Here is a 17055-nt window from a genome sequence, read left to right as displayed (position 1 = left end):
CAGACAGCATCTATGGGAGGAGGTAGTGACAACATTTCGGGCCTGAATTAGCTTGTTAGGACAATGGCTTGTTCACAGTCATCGTTAGGACAGGCAAATTGCAAATTGCAAAGCTTTATAAATACCCTGACTCCTCAAACCTTGTCCCAACAATCAGCAGCCATGGGCTCCTCTAAGCAGCTGCCTAGCACTCTGCAAGTTAAAATAATGGATGCCCACATAGCAGGAGAAGGCTATAAGAATATAGCAAAGTGTTTTCAGGTAGCCGTTTCCTCAGTTCGTAATGTATTTAAGAAATGGCAGTTAACAGGAACGGTGGAGGTCAAGTTGATGTCTGGAAGGCCAAGAAAACTTTCCAAGAAAGTTTACTAGAAAGGCAAATCAAAACCCCCATTTGACTGTAAAAATACCTTCAGGAAGATTTAGCAGCCTCTGGAGTGGTGGTGCACTGTTCTACTGTGCAGCGACACCTGCACAAATATGACCTTCATGTAAGAGTCATCAGAAGAAAACCTTTCCTGCGTCCTCACCACAAAATTCAGCATTAGAGCTTTTTCTGACATTGAGGGAGAGGTTGTTTTCTTGACACCAGACAGATGTTGTTCAGAGCTCAGATAGAGTCAGCAACCAAATGCTTGAGCATGGTGCGATGAATGTGTTGAGCTGTGAAAATCACGATGCAAGAAGCATCGTAGGAAAGCCAGATGAGCCCAGGGCATGGAATTATGATATCGTAGGCATTACTGGGAATTGGTTGCACCCAACAGTCTGAGGGGTTTAGAGGAACAAATTTGTAGAGAGTTCATAGACTATACCAAGAAACAATAGTTGAGTAAGTGATTTTAACTTTCCATATATTGACTGGGACTCCCATACTGTAAAAGGACTAGATGGGGTAGAGTTTGTCAAATGAGCCTTAATCAGTACGTAAAACATCCGGCGTAGAAGTGTGCAATAAGCTGTTGGGAAACGATCCAGGGCTGGTGACAGAAATTAGTGAATGGGAACACTTTGTGCATAGTGATCATAATGGCATGAGATTCCAAGTAAGTACGGAAAAACAGAGATCTGGACCTCTCTTGAGATTCTAAATTGGAGAAAGATCAATTTTTATGGTATTTGTAAGGATTTGACAAGGGTGGATTGGGACAGGCTGTTTTCTGGCAAAGGAGTACTTGGTAAGTGGGGGTTCTTCAGAAGTGAAATTTTGAGGGTGTAGTGTTTGTATGTGCGTACCAAAATAAAAGTTGAAAGGTAACTGGTGCAGGGAACCTTTGTTTTCAAGAGATATCGAGGCCCTGGATATTTTGTTCCTCTAAATTCCTCAGGCTGTTGGGTGCTACCAAGACACATTAATGACTACAATATCATATTTCCACACCCTGAGCTCATCTGACTTTCTTTAGTTGTCTTCTGTTGGTTTCTAAAAGCTTCCCAATAGTTTTTGCTCTATTATTTGTCCTCTCTTTGGCTTTTATGTTGACTTTGGCTTCTCATTTCAGCCATGGTTGTGTCCTCCTACCTTTCCATTTCTTCCACTTCTTTGGGATGTGTCTATCACTCAGCTCCCGAGTTGCTCCCAGAAACTCCAGCCATTGCTGCTCTGTCGTCACTCCTACCAGATTCCCCTTCCAGTCAGGTTTGGCCAGCTTCTCTGTCACAGAAACATGGAGAAGGTCAGAACTGAAACATGCCCACTCTGGACGATCAGAATAGTAATCTATACGGGAGACAAAATAGATGGGGGAGGTTTTAAATAGTAGTTTTGCATCTGTATTTTCTCAGGAGATGGACACAGAGTCGATACAGTTGAGGCAAGGCAGCATCAACTTCAGGGACCCTGGACAAATTACAGAGGTGGAGGTGTTTACTGTCTTAAGGCAAATTAGCGTGGATTAATCCCCAGGGCCTGACAAGTTGTTCCCTAGGACCCTGCGGAAGACAAGTGCAAAAATTGTCGGGGTCCAAGCAGAGATATTGAAATAATCCTTAGTGACAGGTGAGGTACTGGAGGATTGGAGGACAGACCATGTTGTTCCACTGTTCGAGAGGGGCTCTAAGGAGAAACGAGAAAATGTTACGTTAGTGAGCTTGACATCAGTAGTGGGAAAGTTATTAGAACATATGTGCAGCAACCGGATATATAAGTATTTGGATCAATGTGGACTGATTAATTATAGAGAGCATGGCTTTGTGCATGGTAGGTCATGTCTAACCAGTCTTATAGAGTCTCTCGAGGAAGGTATCAGGAAAGTGGATGAAGGCAAGGCAGCTGATGTCAAGAAGGCTCAGTCATTCAGCATTCAAGATGAGATAGTAAATTGGATGAGACACTGTCTTTGGGAGAAGCCAGAGTGTGGTAGCAGATGGTTGCCTCTCTGACTGGAGGCCTGTAACTAGTGGTTGCCACAGGGATCAGTGCTGGATCTGTTGTTATTTGTCATCTATATCAGTAATCTGGATGATAAGATGGTTAATGATCAGTAAATTTGTGGATGAAACCGAGACTGGGGATTCAGCAGACTGCGAGAAGACTATCATGGCTTGCAGTGCGAACGGGATCAGGTGGAAATATGGCTTGAGAAATGGAAAATGGAATTTAATGCAGACAAGTGCAAGCTGTTGCATGTTGGTGGGACCTACCAGGGTGGGTCTTACACAGTGACTGGTCGGACATGGAGGAGTGTTGTTGAAGAATGGGATCTGGGAATACAGGTTTATATTTCACTGAAAGTGGTGTCACAGTTTGATAGGGACAGAAAGAAAGGTTTTGGCATATAGTCCTTCATAAACCAAAGCACTGAATGGTATGTTATGTTGACTTTGCACAAGACATTGGTGAGGCCTAATTTGTAGTATTTGCAGTTTTGGCCACCAACCTACAGGAAAGATGTAAAGATTTTGAAAGAATTCAGAGAAAATTCACAAGGATGTTGCCAGGTCTGGAGGACTTGGGTTATAAGGAGAGATTGAACAGGTCCGGACTTTATTCCTTGGAATGTAGAAGACTGAGGGGAGATTTGATGGAGGTATACTACAATTATGAGGTTTATAGATAGGGTAAATGGAAGCTGGCTTTTACCACTGAGATGGGGTGAGACTACAACCAGAGGCCATGGGTTAAGGGTGAAAGGTGAAACATTCAGGGGAACATGAGGGGAAACATCTGCCGGGTGAGTTTCCAAAGTGATCACCAGCTCATAACCCAGCACGGAAGAAAAGCGTGCTGGGGAGCCGGCTGGATTCGAACTCAGGACCTTTCGTCCCGAAGTCTGGCACTGATGTCACTATGCCACCCGCCAGGTCAGGAGATATTGACATGGCATTGAAACTGTGGCACTTTAAATGAACATTACATAAAGGAAAACCCCAGCTGCACGTCAACAAAGGCTATTTGTGTGAGAGGGTTTCTGTTACTGTGGGGCCAGACACCCTTTCAGCTCAGTGGGAAGAGGGAATAATTCAAATGGACAGAGTCAAACAGAGCCAAGTCACAGACTGGAAATGGCATAAGTGCCCCATTCTTACAGAGCATTGGAGAGTTTGGGGGTCATTCCAGATACCAGCACTGTGCCCAGTTAGAAGGAGATTTCGTTCTCCAATGTGTTGAACTTCACTGTAACAGTGTGATGTCAGATCACACCTTGGCAACTCAAGTGATCTCATCTGAAATGTTGTCCTTCACCCACTGATGGATTTTTAAATCTTTTTACAGGTTAAAATCGACAAGGAATTTGTCTATGGGAATTCAAACACAACACACCAGTTGTGCTGTCTCTGACTAGATATTTAAGGAGCAAGGGATTCAATCAACCATCCTTCCTGCTCAGACTGTGGGGAGGGATTCACTCGGTCATCTGACCAACTGGCACGTCCATCATTTTGCACAGGGGAGAGACCGTTCACCTGCTCAGACAGTGGGAATGGATTCAGTCGGTAATCTCAACTGAAGGTACATCAGCAAGTTCACACTGGGCAAGGCCATTCACCTGTTCTGTGTGTGAGAAGGGATTCAGTCGGTCTTCTCACCTGTGGACACACCAGTCAGTTCACACTGGGCAGAGGCTGGTCATCTGCTGAATTTGTGGGGAAGGATTCACTCGGTCATCTGACCTAATGGCTCACCAACGAGTTCACACTGGGGAGAGGCCGTTCACCTGCTCAGACTGTGGGAAGGGATTTACTCGGTCATCTTACCTACTGGTACACCAGCGAGTTCACACTGGAGAGAGGCCATTCACCTGCTCAGACTGTGAGAAGGGATTCACTCGGTCATCTGACCTACTGGCACACCAACGTGTTCACACTGGAGAGAGGCCATTCACCTGCTCAGACTGTGGGAAGGGATTCACTCAGTCATCTTACCTACTGGTACACCAGCGAATTCACACTGGAGAGAGGCCATTCACCTGCTCAGACTGTGAGAAGGGATTCACTCGGTCATCTGACCTACTGGCACACCAACGTGTTCACACTGGAGAGAGGCCATTCACCTGCTCAGACTGTGGGAAGGGATTCAATCAGTTATCTGCACTGAAGGTACATCAACGAGTTCACACTGGAGAGAGGCCGTTCACCTGCTCAGACTGTGGGATGGGATTTACTCAGTCATCTCACCTACTGAGACACCAGTCAGTTCACACTGGGAAGAGGCAGTTCACCTGCTCAGATTGTGGGAAGAGATTCACTTCGTCATCTCAACTGAAGATACATCAGCGAGTTCACACTGGGGAGAGGCCGTTCACCTGCTCAGAATGTGGGAAAGGATTCACTCAGTCATCCACACTGAAGGTACATCAACGAGTTCACACTGGGGTGTGGCTGTTCACCTGCTCAGAATGTGGGAAGGGATTCACTCGGTCATCCAACCTACAGAGTCACCAACACGTTCACACTGGGGAGAGGCCATTCACCTGCTCAGACTGTGGCAAGGGATTCAGTCATTCATCCACCCTACAGAGACATCTGCGAGTTCACACTGGGGAGAAGCCATTCACCTGCTCGAACTGTGGGAAGGGATTCACTCAATTATTTGATCTACAAAATCACCAGCGAGTTCACACTGGGGAGAGGCCGTTCACCTGCTCGAACTGTGGGAAGGGATTCACTCAGTTATCCACCCTACACAGTCACCAACGAGTTCACACTGGGGAGAGGCCATTCATCTGTTCAGACTGTGGGAAGGGATTCAGTGATTCATCTGCCCTACGCAGTCACCAACGAGTTCACACTGGGGAGAGGCCATTCATCTGTTCAGACTGTGGGAAGGGATTCAGTGATTCATCCACCCTACGCAGTCACCAACGAGTTCACACTGGGGAGAGGCCGTTCATCTGCTCAGTCTGTGGAAAGGGATTCACACAGTTATCCAGCCTACACAGTCACCAACGAATTCACACTGGGGAGAAGCCATTCACCTGCTCAGAATGTAGGAAGGGATTCAGAGATTCATCCGCCCTACGCAGACACCAGCGAGTTCACACTGGGTAGAGGCCGATCACCTGCTCAGACTTTGGGAAGAGATTCTCTCGGCTACCTCCAGCAAATGTGCATGATTGTCAAGTCATACTTGAGTTTCAGGAAGGTATTAAGAAAGCGCAAGAATTCACTGGCAGAGAGGACGGAACCTGCTGCCTGAGGGTGGTTTCTGCCCAGAACATTTGGGCAGAACCCACAGCGTCACATCGGCAGCCAGGAGCAGCGTCACAACCTGCGGTGAGATGCCGAACTTTAAATAATTGTTGAGACTGTTTCAGGGAAAGGAGCACAGCTGTCACTGTGTTTGGGTTAACTCCGCCATCGGGATCATCGCATGCAGGCACTTTTTGAAAACGGCGCGAGGCTTAAGAAGAGCTCGCAAACGTTCGAGAGAGTTCACCCAGTTTGGAACCATAACGGTCCAGTAGAGAAACGGAGGTGCAGGTCCGAAATCGTCTCCGAAGTCCGAGAGGCAGCCAGTTTTTCACCTGATCCTAATGCTAATGCTACTGCCACTGCCTTCTGACTAATGCCTTATGACTATCCTTGACTAGACTAATGACTGACTTACCGCTGATTATTTATGACTACTGACTAATAATTACCAACTGCCACACTTGCGAAAATAAAAATAAAAAAGGAAAACGAAGGAAAGTTGTTTGGTCATTGAGTGGAATCGTATTAAAACCTTCGGGTAGGCGTATTCAGTCCCTTTCAAGTGGGGAAGCTGCACATGGGAGCAAGAACTCCGACTTGACAGTGAAAAACTGGTTGACAGTGAAAATACTGCTTGACAAAACTGTTTGACCAGGAAACAGAAATCTGGGAGCTTTGAGCTGGAACAGCAAGAGCAATAACCTGGAGTCCTGAAGAAGGAAGGAAATCAAGTTCAGATAAAACAACATCAAAACATCACTAAAAAGTTGTACTCTCACCTGTGAACAGCCTGCAGAGGGAATCAAACATGGCTGATCAAGCTATTGGGAAATCAGTTGAGCAACTCAAGCTGGAGAGAATGACAGCAAAAAGATTGTTTTCTCGTCTGGCCAGCAGCATTACCAGGACCTATGAAGACATGTCTGAAGAGGAGCTCAGAGTGAGTTTCCATAAACTCACAATGGAAGCCGAGAGAGTCATGGAAGCCAATGATGATGCGGAGGCCGGACTCACTGCAGAACGGGAGGCGGAGCTGAACACAGAGAAAGTAGCTGTGTCAACTGAACAGCAAAAAGCCGACCTGGCAAAGACGGCAAATGAGTGTGAGTTGAAACTAAAGGAAATCAGAAGGCTGATCCAGGAGACTCTTTGGACCAACTTTGGAAATGTTGAGTTGCTCACAGCACTACAAGCAGCAGAGGATGAATGTGAAGATGTCGCTGCTGTACAACCCGATGGCCACCAGGAGGCGTATGGCTTCATGCTTAACCACCTGCAAGGACTGGTAATGACAGCAAAGGAGTTGGGAACGATGGATCCCGCCAGGGGATCGGAAGCACCTTCAGAGTCGCCTAAAGGGGCTCGAACTCAACGTCCCTAAGTTGGTTTCCAAGAAGGCCCACTTCATACAGGCAAGGAGAAAGGAGGATGCTGAAAGACTAACACCGACAGCATTGGGCTTTTCCTCCAATTTTCCCACGCCAGCCATCAGACTGAAACCGACGGCCCTTCCCAAGTTTCCTGGCAGCAGACGTGATTTTCACAGGTGGAGAAAGGACTGGGAAACACTCTAGAGGCAGGGAGAGCCGACCGGTTCAAGAGAGGTGAAAAAGGTTCAACTGCTGGACAGTCTTGACGACAAAGTCAGAAGAGACCTTTGCCTCAGTACTTATAAAACTGCAGATGACATCTTTCGTGTTCTAGAAAACTGCTGTGGAAATCGGAAGTGGGATAGTATTGGCGCAGCACGCGAGCCAAAATGCGGGGATTGCGGCTGCGGAAACTGCCAGCCGGGTGGCAAAGGAATTACTCTTGCTGAAGAGAGGGAACTTGTATACAAATTCATATAAAATCAAAGCAATAGTGATAAGGGAGAAAGAAAGGCACGAACATTGACTTCTCTAACTTCCGTTAATGCGCCTCCTCCCCTTCTTACCCCATCCCTGACATATTTAGTTGCCCATCACTCTGCCTGTTCTCCATTTCCCTCTGGTGCTCCCCTCCCCCTTTCTTCCTCCCTAAGCCTCTGTCCCATGATCCTTTCCCTTCTCCAGCTCTGTATCACTTTTGCCAATCACCTTTCCAGCTTTCAGCTTCACTCCGCCCCCTCCGGTCCTCTCCTATCATTTCGCATTTCCCCCTCCCCCTCCTACTTTCAAATCTCTTAGTATCTTTCCTTTCTGTTAGTTCTGACGAAGGGTCTCGGCCTGAGACGTTGACAGTGCTTCTCCCTATAGGTAGAAGCAGTATATATGCCTGGCCTGCTGTGTTCCACCAGCATTGTGTGTGTGTTGTTTGAATTTCCAGCATCTGCAGATTTCCTCGTGTTTGCACAATATACGAAGGATACTTCACATTATGGATCATATATACAAAAAAATAAAATCAAAGCAATAGTGATAAGCGTGTACGCTGAAAAGGCATTTGATTCGGTTAATTGGAATTTTCTTTACAGAGTTTTACATAGATTTGGTTTCCATAACAATTATTAAAACTATACAGGCACTATATGACAACCCTACCGCTAGGATTAAAATCAATGGATATTTATCAAATAGTCTTACCCTGGAAAGGGGCACAAGACAGGGTTGTGCATGGTCAGCACTACTCTTCGCATTATATCTGGAACCATTTGCTCAATACATCAGACAAAATGGGGAATTACTAGTAAAGGGACAGAGCATAAATTGGCTTGTTATGTGGATGACATTTTGATCTATCTAGGGCAACCAACATACTCTACCTGATTGATGCAATCCTTTGAACAATATGGTCAATTATCAGGATACAAGATCAACACAGATAAAACCCAATTACTTTCATATTACTATAGCCCACCAAGAGAAATTGAAAGTAGATATCCCTGGGCATGGCAAACAGAGTCTCAAATATTTGGGCATCATTATGCCAAAAGATTAGGCAACATTATCAGAATGTAATTATCAGCCTTTATATAAAAAAAACATTAAGGAATATCTAGCAAGATGGAACCTGATTCCTTTCTTTTAGTTTCAGTTCAAGGATTGAGTCTATTATAATGAATATACTGCCCAGACTGTTATATCTCTTTCAGACCCTACCAATAGATATTAATCAAAATCAATTCAATGAATGGAACAAGATGTTATCAAGGTATATTTGGCAAGGTAAAAGGCCTAGAGTTCGTCTCAAAACTTTGCAATTAGCAAAGGAAAAGGGTGGATGCGGCCTAACTTCTCTTAGAGGTTATTATTTTGCAGCACAGTTGAGAGCTGTGATATGCTGGAGCAACCCATCATATGACGCTCAATGGAAAAACATTGAGGAGCGAGTACTTCCCATCCCCATGCAAGCAATTTTGGCTGATAATAACTTGCAAAGGTACATAAATACTATTGATAATCCATGGGTGAAATTGACTCTTAAAATATGGAAAACTACTATAAAAGAATATAATCTCGAGCGAGATACTGCAATTCTTAAATGGTGTGCATATGACTCGGATTTTACACCAAATAAACTGGATGCTAGATTTAAGGACTGGACAGCTAAAGGAATAACAGTTCTTTGCAACATAATGAAAGAAGGAACACTGTTCAGCTTTGAAATGCTGAAAGAGAAACATTTAGAAAAACAAGATTTTTATCAGTATATATAGATGCGTCAGTATGTTAATAGGATGCTTAAAATTGTAACCAAGGCAAGTATATGCATGTTAGAGCTATTTAGAAAAGCATATAATTCAGATAACGGTAGTAGAATTATTTCAAGCATGAATAAGGGTTTGTCAAATCTTAAAATACATTTGACTTCATACATTAAAACAAAATGGGAGAAGCAAGGAGAGAAATTATATCTGAGGAAGAATGGACAATGGAGGTATCAATGGAAGTGTACCAGTTCTCAGAAATGGAGGGAGTTCGGACTGAAAAACTTGATAAGATATTTTATTACACCCTTTTAGAAATCCCATTATGATAGTAACCTCGCTGTTTGCTGGAGAAACTGGAAATCGAAATGCAAATCATTATTATATTTTTTGTGACTGCCCTGTTATCAAAGACTATTGGAGGGGGATACACAATGCCCGACCTGGCATCTTTAAATGTGAAATACCCTTGGGGAGTAAGTCCATATATTTTGGATATATACATCAAGAATGGTTGAAAAAAAGATAAATATTTAATGAATATATTGTTGGCGGCTGGTAAAAAGACTGTTACTAGGAAATGGTTATCACAGGAGAGCCCAACTTTAAATGCATGGATGGAAATTACAATGGACATTTACAAAATGGAGAAGATAATCATAATCTGGAACAAATTGATTCATACTGGGAAAAATGGTTTAACTACATAATGCCTCATAGGCCTGATTTTATTCTCACAAATCAATGAATATGTTGTAAAAAAAAAAGATCACTCCCGACTTGTACAAAGTTTTTTTTTTCCTTTTGCTTGTTTTTTCTTTCACTCTTTTCTATAAGTGTATACCTCAGATAAATTCTATGCGGAGATTTGTGGCATATATGATTATATGATATATATCTACAATATCTGAGATACATCTTCTGGAAATGTTTGATGATGAACTTCAATTAAAAAAACAAGAAAAAACAGTCAGATAAAACTTTTAAGTATATATTTTCATCAAAAATGAACAGGATTCAGCACTCCATGTGTGTATATGCAATCGTGATAAGAAATACAGACCAGAAAACTTAAATGAGAGGCCAACTCAGAACAATAAATCATCACTCTGGAAGAAAACATTAACCAGTGGAATGAGTACGATCCTCCATGGGAGACATCCCAACGATCTGAGCAGACTAGATGGTGACAAGGAAGCCTTGGGCACCTGACTGAGAGTTGGAGACTCTCAAAAAGGGGTTCCCTGCAGAAATACAGGACAAGATGTTTTACAAAAGGGGGAAAACATCAAAAATACATGAAATATAAACAAACAAGGCAGTAAGTGCAGAAAATGCCAGAGAAACCAGACACAATCCAACACATTCCAGGATCCTGCAGCAGTAACTCAATCACATTACTTACAAAGGTACAAACAAATGGCAAATATCATTCACCAAAATCTTGCTTTAAAATACAAACTCATGAATGCCCTCCATCACTTCATAGAGGTACCATAAATTCAAGCCCGATACAGTTTTAGTGTCAAAATCTTACAAATTATATGATAATCAATACATTATTTCAGATAGGACAATCCATAATAACCATCCGGATATAATATTATAGGATAAACAAACAGGAACAACTCCCCCAACAGATTAAACCATTCCCAGCACACCTGTGTTCCTCGACCAGTGGAGTACCGCACCACAGGCATTGTTTGTGTCATCAGTCAGACAACCGAAAGATTTTCTCTGTCAATCAGCTTCCAAATGTTGCGACTCTGTCATTCGTTGCCACGTCCCACTACTGATTCCCTTCTCTTCATCACCCGACCATTGCCCAGAGCCCCAAACTCTGCCCTGTGTAGACCCCCCTTGGGTTTCTGACCCTGCTTCGTTGAACATCTGACAGGTGGTTCCCCATTCCGCTTTCAGTCTTTAAAGGACGGGTGTTTTCAGCAACTTTTAGAAGCAGGGAAAATGACCCATAATGTGGAAATGAGTCGTGAATAAGGAAGTTAACTACCAAAGTAATTCTTCCTCAGTCCAGAGATGAGAGGGGCGAAGAACATGTTGGACAGAACTGCAGTCAGCTCGTCTTCTTCAGTCTGCAGGGAATTCAAGGGGAACCTCTTCACCCAGAAAGTGGTGACTGAAACCCATTCCACAGGGAGAACGAGAGGGGAACAACAGGGGAGGATTTAAAAGGACAGTCTTGGAACAGAATCAGTGGTAGGGTTTAGCAGGCCTGAGATGACTCTCTACAGTACACTAGCAGTGTTATAAATTCAACAGATTCCGAAGACTTACTAATGAGGCCGACATTATGCAGGTGTTCCAAACTATAAGTGTACAAAAACGGAGAATGTGCGCAGTTGAGAGAATTCGGCCTTTTCTCCTTGGAGCGACTGAGGATGAGAGGTGACCTGATAGAGGTGTACAAGATGATGAGAGGCATTGATCGTGTAGATAGTCAGCGGCTTTTCCTCAGGGCTAAAATGGCTTCCACAGAGGGCACTGGTTTAATGTGCTTGGGAGCAGGTACAGAGGAGATGTCAGGGGTAAGTTTTATACTCAGAGTGGTGAGTGCTTGGAATGGGCTGCCGGCAATGGTGGTGGAGGCGGCTACGATAGGGTCTTTTAAGAGACTACTGGATAGGTACACGGAGCTTAGAAAAATAGAGGGCTATGGGTGACCCTCGTAAATTCTAATTTAGGGGCATGCTCAGCACAACTTTGTGGGCCGAAGGGCCTGTATTATGCTGTAGGTTTTCTAAGTTTATTTTTTTCTTTTACCCCATTTTTGTGGAATCAACAACCAGAGAGGACTGGTTTAAGGTGAGAGAGGATTGATTTAATAGAGATCCCAGGGGAAAATTATTAATCCACTCTCCCTTCCGGTTCATTGTTTAACTAACACGATGAGTGCACTCTCTGGTTGGAGGAGCAACAACTCATATTACATCCGGGTAGTTTACACCTCAATGGCATGAACATCGATATCTTTAACTTCTATCTCCACGTTTTCATTTCATCAATCCACACGCCAGTCTCTTCCATTCTGTCTCTTCACTTCTCTCTTCTCCACTGCGGATCGTCTCCCTCTGGTTCCCCTTTACTTTCTTCCCCATTGTCCGCTCTCCTCTCCTATCAGATTCCTCCTTTTCAGCCCTTTGCATTTTCCACCTACCACCTCACAGCGTCTCACTTCATCTCCCACCTCCCCCACCCACTCACCTTCACTCTTATCTGGCTTCACCTATCATCTACCAGCTTGGACTCTTTCCACTCCCCGCACCATCTTATTCCGGCTCCTCCCCACTTCCAGTCCCGATGAAGGGTCTCGGCAGGAAATCTCTCTTTGGCTTTACCCCCTCTATAGAAGCTACCAGACCTCCTGACTTCCTCCAACATTTTGTGTCTGTTACTCTGCATCTCCAACATCTCCAGAATTGCATCGGGACAGAGTGCAGAATGCAGAGACTACATCGGGTCTCTCTAATGTCGAGGAGGCCACACCTGGAAAACTGGAAACAGTAGATGACCCCAACAAACACGATGTTGAAAAGTTGCCTCATATGGAAGGACTGTTTAGGACCCTGACTAGTGGTGAGGAGAGAGGTTAGGGGCATCTCTGGCACTTCATCCACTTGCAGTTGGCCTCCAGCCCCTACACCCATTCTTATCGTGGTGATTTACCACAATAACAGGACCCCCTGATTTGTGGACTCCATTGTCACCAGGTGGCGCTCTGGCGCAACAACGCTGAGAGACAGAAATGTGACGCTGCAGCCTGCTGAAATGTTTCTTCAAGATTCAGGGTTGTTTAATTCCATTTCCAGCAGACACGTGTAAATGAGGTCGAAATAATTATTACTCTGGTTCCAATGCAACACAGAAACACAACGGTAACAACATATATCCACGGCTTATATACTGCGCACGGATTGATTGTATGTTCATAAGGTGACGCTCGGCATAGGATGCCTGCATATAAGATGACAGACAGGAAATGATAGAGGTGTTTGGTGTTGTGGAAGGGTGGGTTAGAGGGTAGAGATATTTATCAGCTTTACTGCTTGGGAAAAGTAGCTGTCCCAGAGGCTGGTAGTCCTGGTGAGGATGCTGTGTATCTACCCCCGATGGGAGTGAGACAAATAGTCCATGAGTGGGGTGGGTGAAGGTAGATTGTGAAAATAAGATCGGTGCTTGATCTCAGGAGAGGGAATTTGGAAAATACCAATGAGATGCCTTTTAGAACAGCTTGGAATTGTGCAGCCGGCTGGTGGCGTAGTGGCATCAGTGGCGGGAGGTCCTGAGTTTGAATCCAGCCGGCACCCTTGCATGCTCTCCATCCGTGCTGGGTTAAGAGCTGGTGATCTCTTAATAAAAAAATCTCACCCGGCAGAAGGCAAATACAACAATGGCAAGCCATTGCTGTAACTAACCTCACACACGATTTCCCAATACGTCAGAGGAAATCGCCCGCTAAATTGAAAGTTACGCATGTGACCTACCTTCCCTTTGCAATTGTGCCCACTAGGAAAAAGTTAATTCGGGAATGAACCAGATTTGATTGGGGAGCTTTTGGTAAAGGGAGCATGTGGATACATTGATAATAACATGACTGAATTCACCCTTCACTTTGAGAGGGGAAAGGTAAAACAAGATGCATCATTATTAGTGGAGTGAGGGGAACTACGGAGGCACTGGAGAAGAGCTTACCAAAGTTGATTGGAAGGGGACACTGGCAGGGATGATGGCAGAATTGCAATGGCTGGAGTTACTCCACTTGTCAGCCTCAGGGTTGAAGAGAAACACATCATATTCCACCTGCACAGCTCCAACCTGAAGGCATGAATATCAATTTCTCCTTCCAGTAAAAAAAAATCACAGCCCATTGCCTTTCCTTCTACTTACTCCCGAGTAATGTAACTTTACGCATTCTGACCACTGACATTTGGGACTTCCATATTCCTGCCAGTGCCTTCCACAGATAAGAGTGAGTACAATACTTATTCAGTTCATCAGCCATCACCTTTCACCCTCACCCCATTATTCCCTCTCCAGCATCATTCTCCAGTGGTTTGGTATCCATTTCTGTCTCCCTTTTACACAATATGTACCTGAAATTAAAAATGCTATCCTCTTTAATATTACTGGCTAGCTCATCTATGTATTCCATCTTTTCCTTCTTAATGGTTTTGGTTGCATTCTGTTCATTTTTAAAACTTCCCAATTCTCTAACTGCCTAGTAATTTTTGTTCTGTGCCCTCTTTGGTCTTTATGTTGTCTTTGGTTTCTCTTAGCAGCTACGGTTTTGTCACCTTACCTTTAGAATACTACTTCCTCTTTGTGATGTGTATATCCCGTCACTTCCAGATTGCTTCCAGAAATTCCAGCCATTGCTGCTCTGTTTTCATCCCTGCCCGTGTTCTTTCCAAATCAATTTTGACCAATTTTTCTCTCAGGCCTCTCTAATTCTCCTTTTTATTCATATCTGACTTTAGTTTCTCCTTCTCTAATGTCGGGGTGAATTTGATCATATTAAGATCACTTGTCCCGAAGGTTTCCTTGAACTCAAGTGACCTAATTAATTCCGGTTCATTACAGCACCCAATCCAGAATAGCTGATCCCCAAGTGGGCTCAACCACGAGCTGCTCTAAAAATGCATCTTGTAGGCATTCTAGGAATTCCTCCTCTTGAGACCAACTCCGTCCTGATTTTCCTAATCACCTGCATGACAATCCCCCATGACTATTGTAACATTGCCCTTTTGGCACTCATTTTCTATCTCTCATTGTAATTTGTGGACCACATACTTACTACTGTTTTGGGGTCACTATACAATTCCCATCAAGGATTTTTTTTGTACATTTGCTGTTCCTTAATTCTACCCACAGATTCTACACCGCCCAACCCTATGCCACCTCTTATCTAATGATTTTATTTAATATTTTACCAACAGAGCCACACAACCCCACGACCAGCTTGTTATTTCACTAAACATATAAATATCTGGGAAACAGGAAGACCTGCAGATGCAAGAAATCGAGAGAAATTCACACAAAGTGCTGGAGAAGCTCAGCAGGACAGGCAGCATCTATGGATGGGAATCAACATTTCAGGCCATGACCCTTCACCGGGACTCGTGATAACCACGTATCTGGAAAATCAACAAGCAAAGACAACAGAAAGTAGTGCAATATTGGGAAAACCTTTGACAAAATTTATTTCAAGGCTTTAAAAAACTGTGGAACAGAGCTCAATGGTTAACAAATACAACAAAGGCAATAAACACTTCCATCAATACCGACATTGACTTTTTTTAAATGAAAATATCTTAGTCCCATTTCGATCAGTAAAATTTACAAAGATAAGTAAGAACTGAAATGACAAGTTTAGAAAAGACTATTTACACTCAAACCCACTGAGATTAACACTACCTTGGACAGAAGGAGGAAGAGGAATAACAGACATGAGAAAATAAATCACATAAGACCATAACACCATTTGGCCCATCGAGTCTGCTCCACCATTTCATCATGAGCTGATCCAATCTGCCCTTTAGTCCCATTCCCCCACCTTTTCACCATAACCTTTGATGTCCTGACTACTCAGATACCTATCAATCTCTGCCTTAAACACACCCAATGACTTGGCCTCCACTGCTACCCATGGCAACAAATTCCACAGATTCACCACCCTCTGACTAAAAAAAATTATTTGCATCTCTGTTCTGAATGGGCGCCCTGCAAACCTGACGTCATGCCCTCTTGTACTAGACTCCCCCAGTCACTCTCGAAATTGCATTCAGCATTGGGGATGGACAAATATCCAGCCTACAGCTTATTGAAACTTTCTCTCCAATGTGAACCCAGTCGTGTGTTACAAGGTTAGATTACTGAGTGAATGCCTTCCCATATTCACAGCAGGTGAATGGCCTCTCCCCAGTGGAACACAATGATGCAGCCTTGGTGGAGACGGTTGAGAGAATCTCTTCCCAAAGTCTGAGCGGACGATCGGCCTCTAAGTGGTGTGAACTCCCTGGTGTTTAATAGATGAGATGATCGTGTGAATGCCTTCCCACATTCACAGGTCTACGGCTTCTCCCCAGTGGAACTCACTGGTGTGCCAGCAGATCAGATGACTGAGTGAATCACTTCTCACAATCTGAGCGGGTGAAATCCCTCTCTGCTGTGTGAACTGACTGGTGAGTCACTAGGTGAGATGATTTGGTGAATCCCTTTCCACAGTCTGAGTAGGTGAACAGCCTCTCCCCAGTGTGAACTCGCTGGTGACTCTGTAGGTTGAATGATCGAGTGAATCCATTCCCACAGTCTGAGCAGGTGAACAGCTTCTCCCCAGTGTGAACTTGCTGGTGTCTCTGTAGGTTAGATGACTGAGTGAATCTCTTCCCACAGACTGAACAGGTGAAGTCCCTCACTGCAGTGTGAACTGACTGGTGAGTCACTAGGTGAGATGATATGGTGAATCTCTTCCCACAGTCTGAGCCACACAACTCCATCAGTTCCATTATCCAGATCACTGACAAATCATGTGAGAAGTAGCAGACCGAATACTGACCCCTGAACACCACAAGTCACTGCTGGCCAACCAGAAAAGGCCCCTTTTATTCCCACTCACTGCCTCTTGGCTGTCAGCCTTCCTCTATCCATGCCAGTATTACTTCTGATTTTGTCCTGTTAAGCAGTTTCATGTGTGACACCTTATCAGATGCCTTCTGAAAATCCAAGTAAATGATATCCACCGCCTCTCATTTGTCCATCCTGCTTATGACTTCCTC

The 17055-nt window shown here is 44.2% G+C and overlaps 3 protein-coding genes across 4 annotated transcripts in view; 1 reads left to right on the top strand and 2 right to left on the bottom strand.

The window, feature by feature from the left end:
• LOC140722424 (uncharacterized) overlaps positions 1–5526 on the top strand; it is a 42581-nt gene extending 37055 nt beyond the window's left edge. The window contains 1 exon segment of the mRNA XM_073037168.1: positions 4087–5526. Coding sequence (XP_072893269.1) covers positions 4087–5490 — 1404 coding nt within the window. The 3' untranslated portion in view covers positions 5491–5526.
• LOC140722423 (uncharacterized) overlaps positions 1–17055 on the bottom strand; it is a 324366-nt gene that overhangs the window by 249191 nt on the left and 58120 nt on the right. The gene's annotated exons all lie outside the window — the stretch shown is intronic.
• Positions 1–17055, bottom strand: part of LOC140722452 (NACHT, LRR and PYD domains-containing protein 3-like) — a 289733-nt gene that overhangs the window by 253981 nt on the left and 18697 nt on the right. The window lies entirely within an intron of this gene.

Source organism: Hemitrygon akajei, unplaced genomic scaffold, assembly GCF_048418815.1.
Source record: "Hemitrygon akajei unplaced genomic scaffold, sHemAka1.3 Scf000077, whole genome shotgun sequence".
NCBI lineage: Eukaryota > Metazoa > Chordata > Chondrichthyes > Myliobatiformes > Dasyatidae > Hemitrygon > Hemitrygon akajei.
This window is presented reverse-complemented; position numbering and strand designations above follow the sequence as displayed.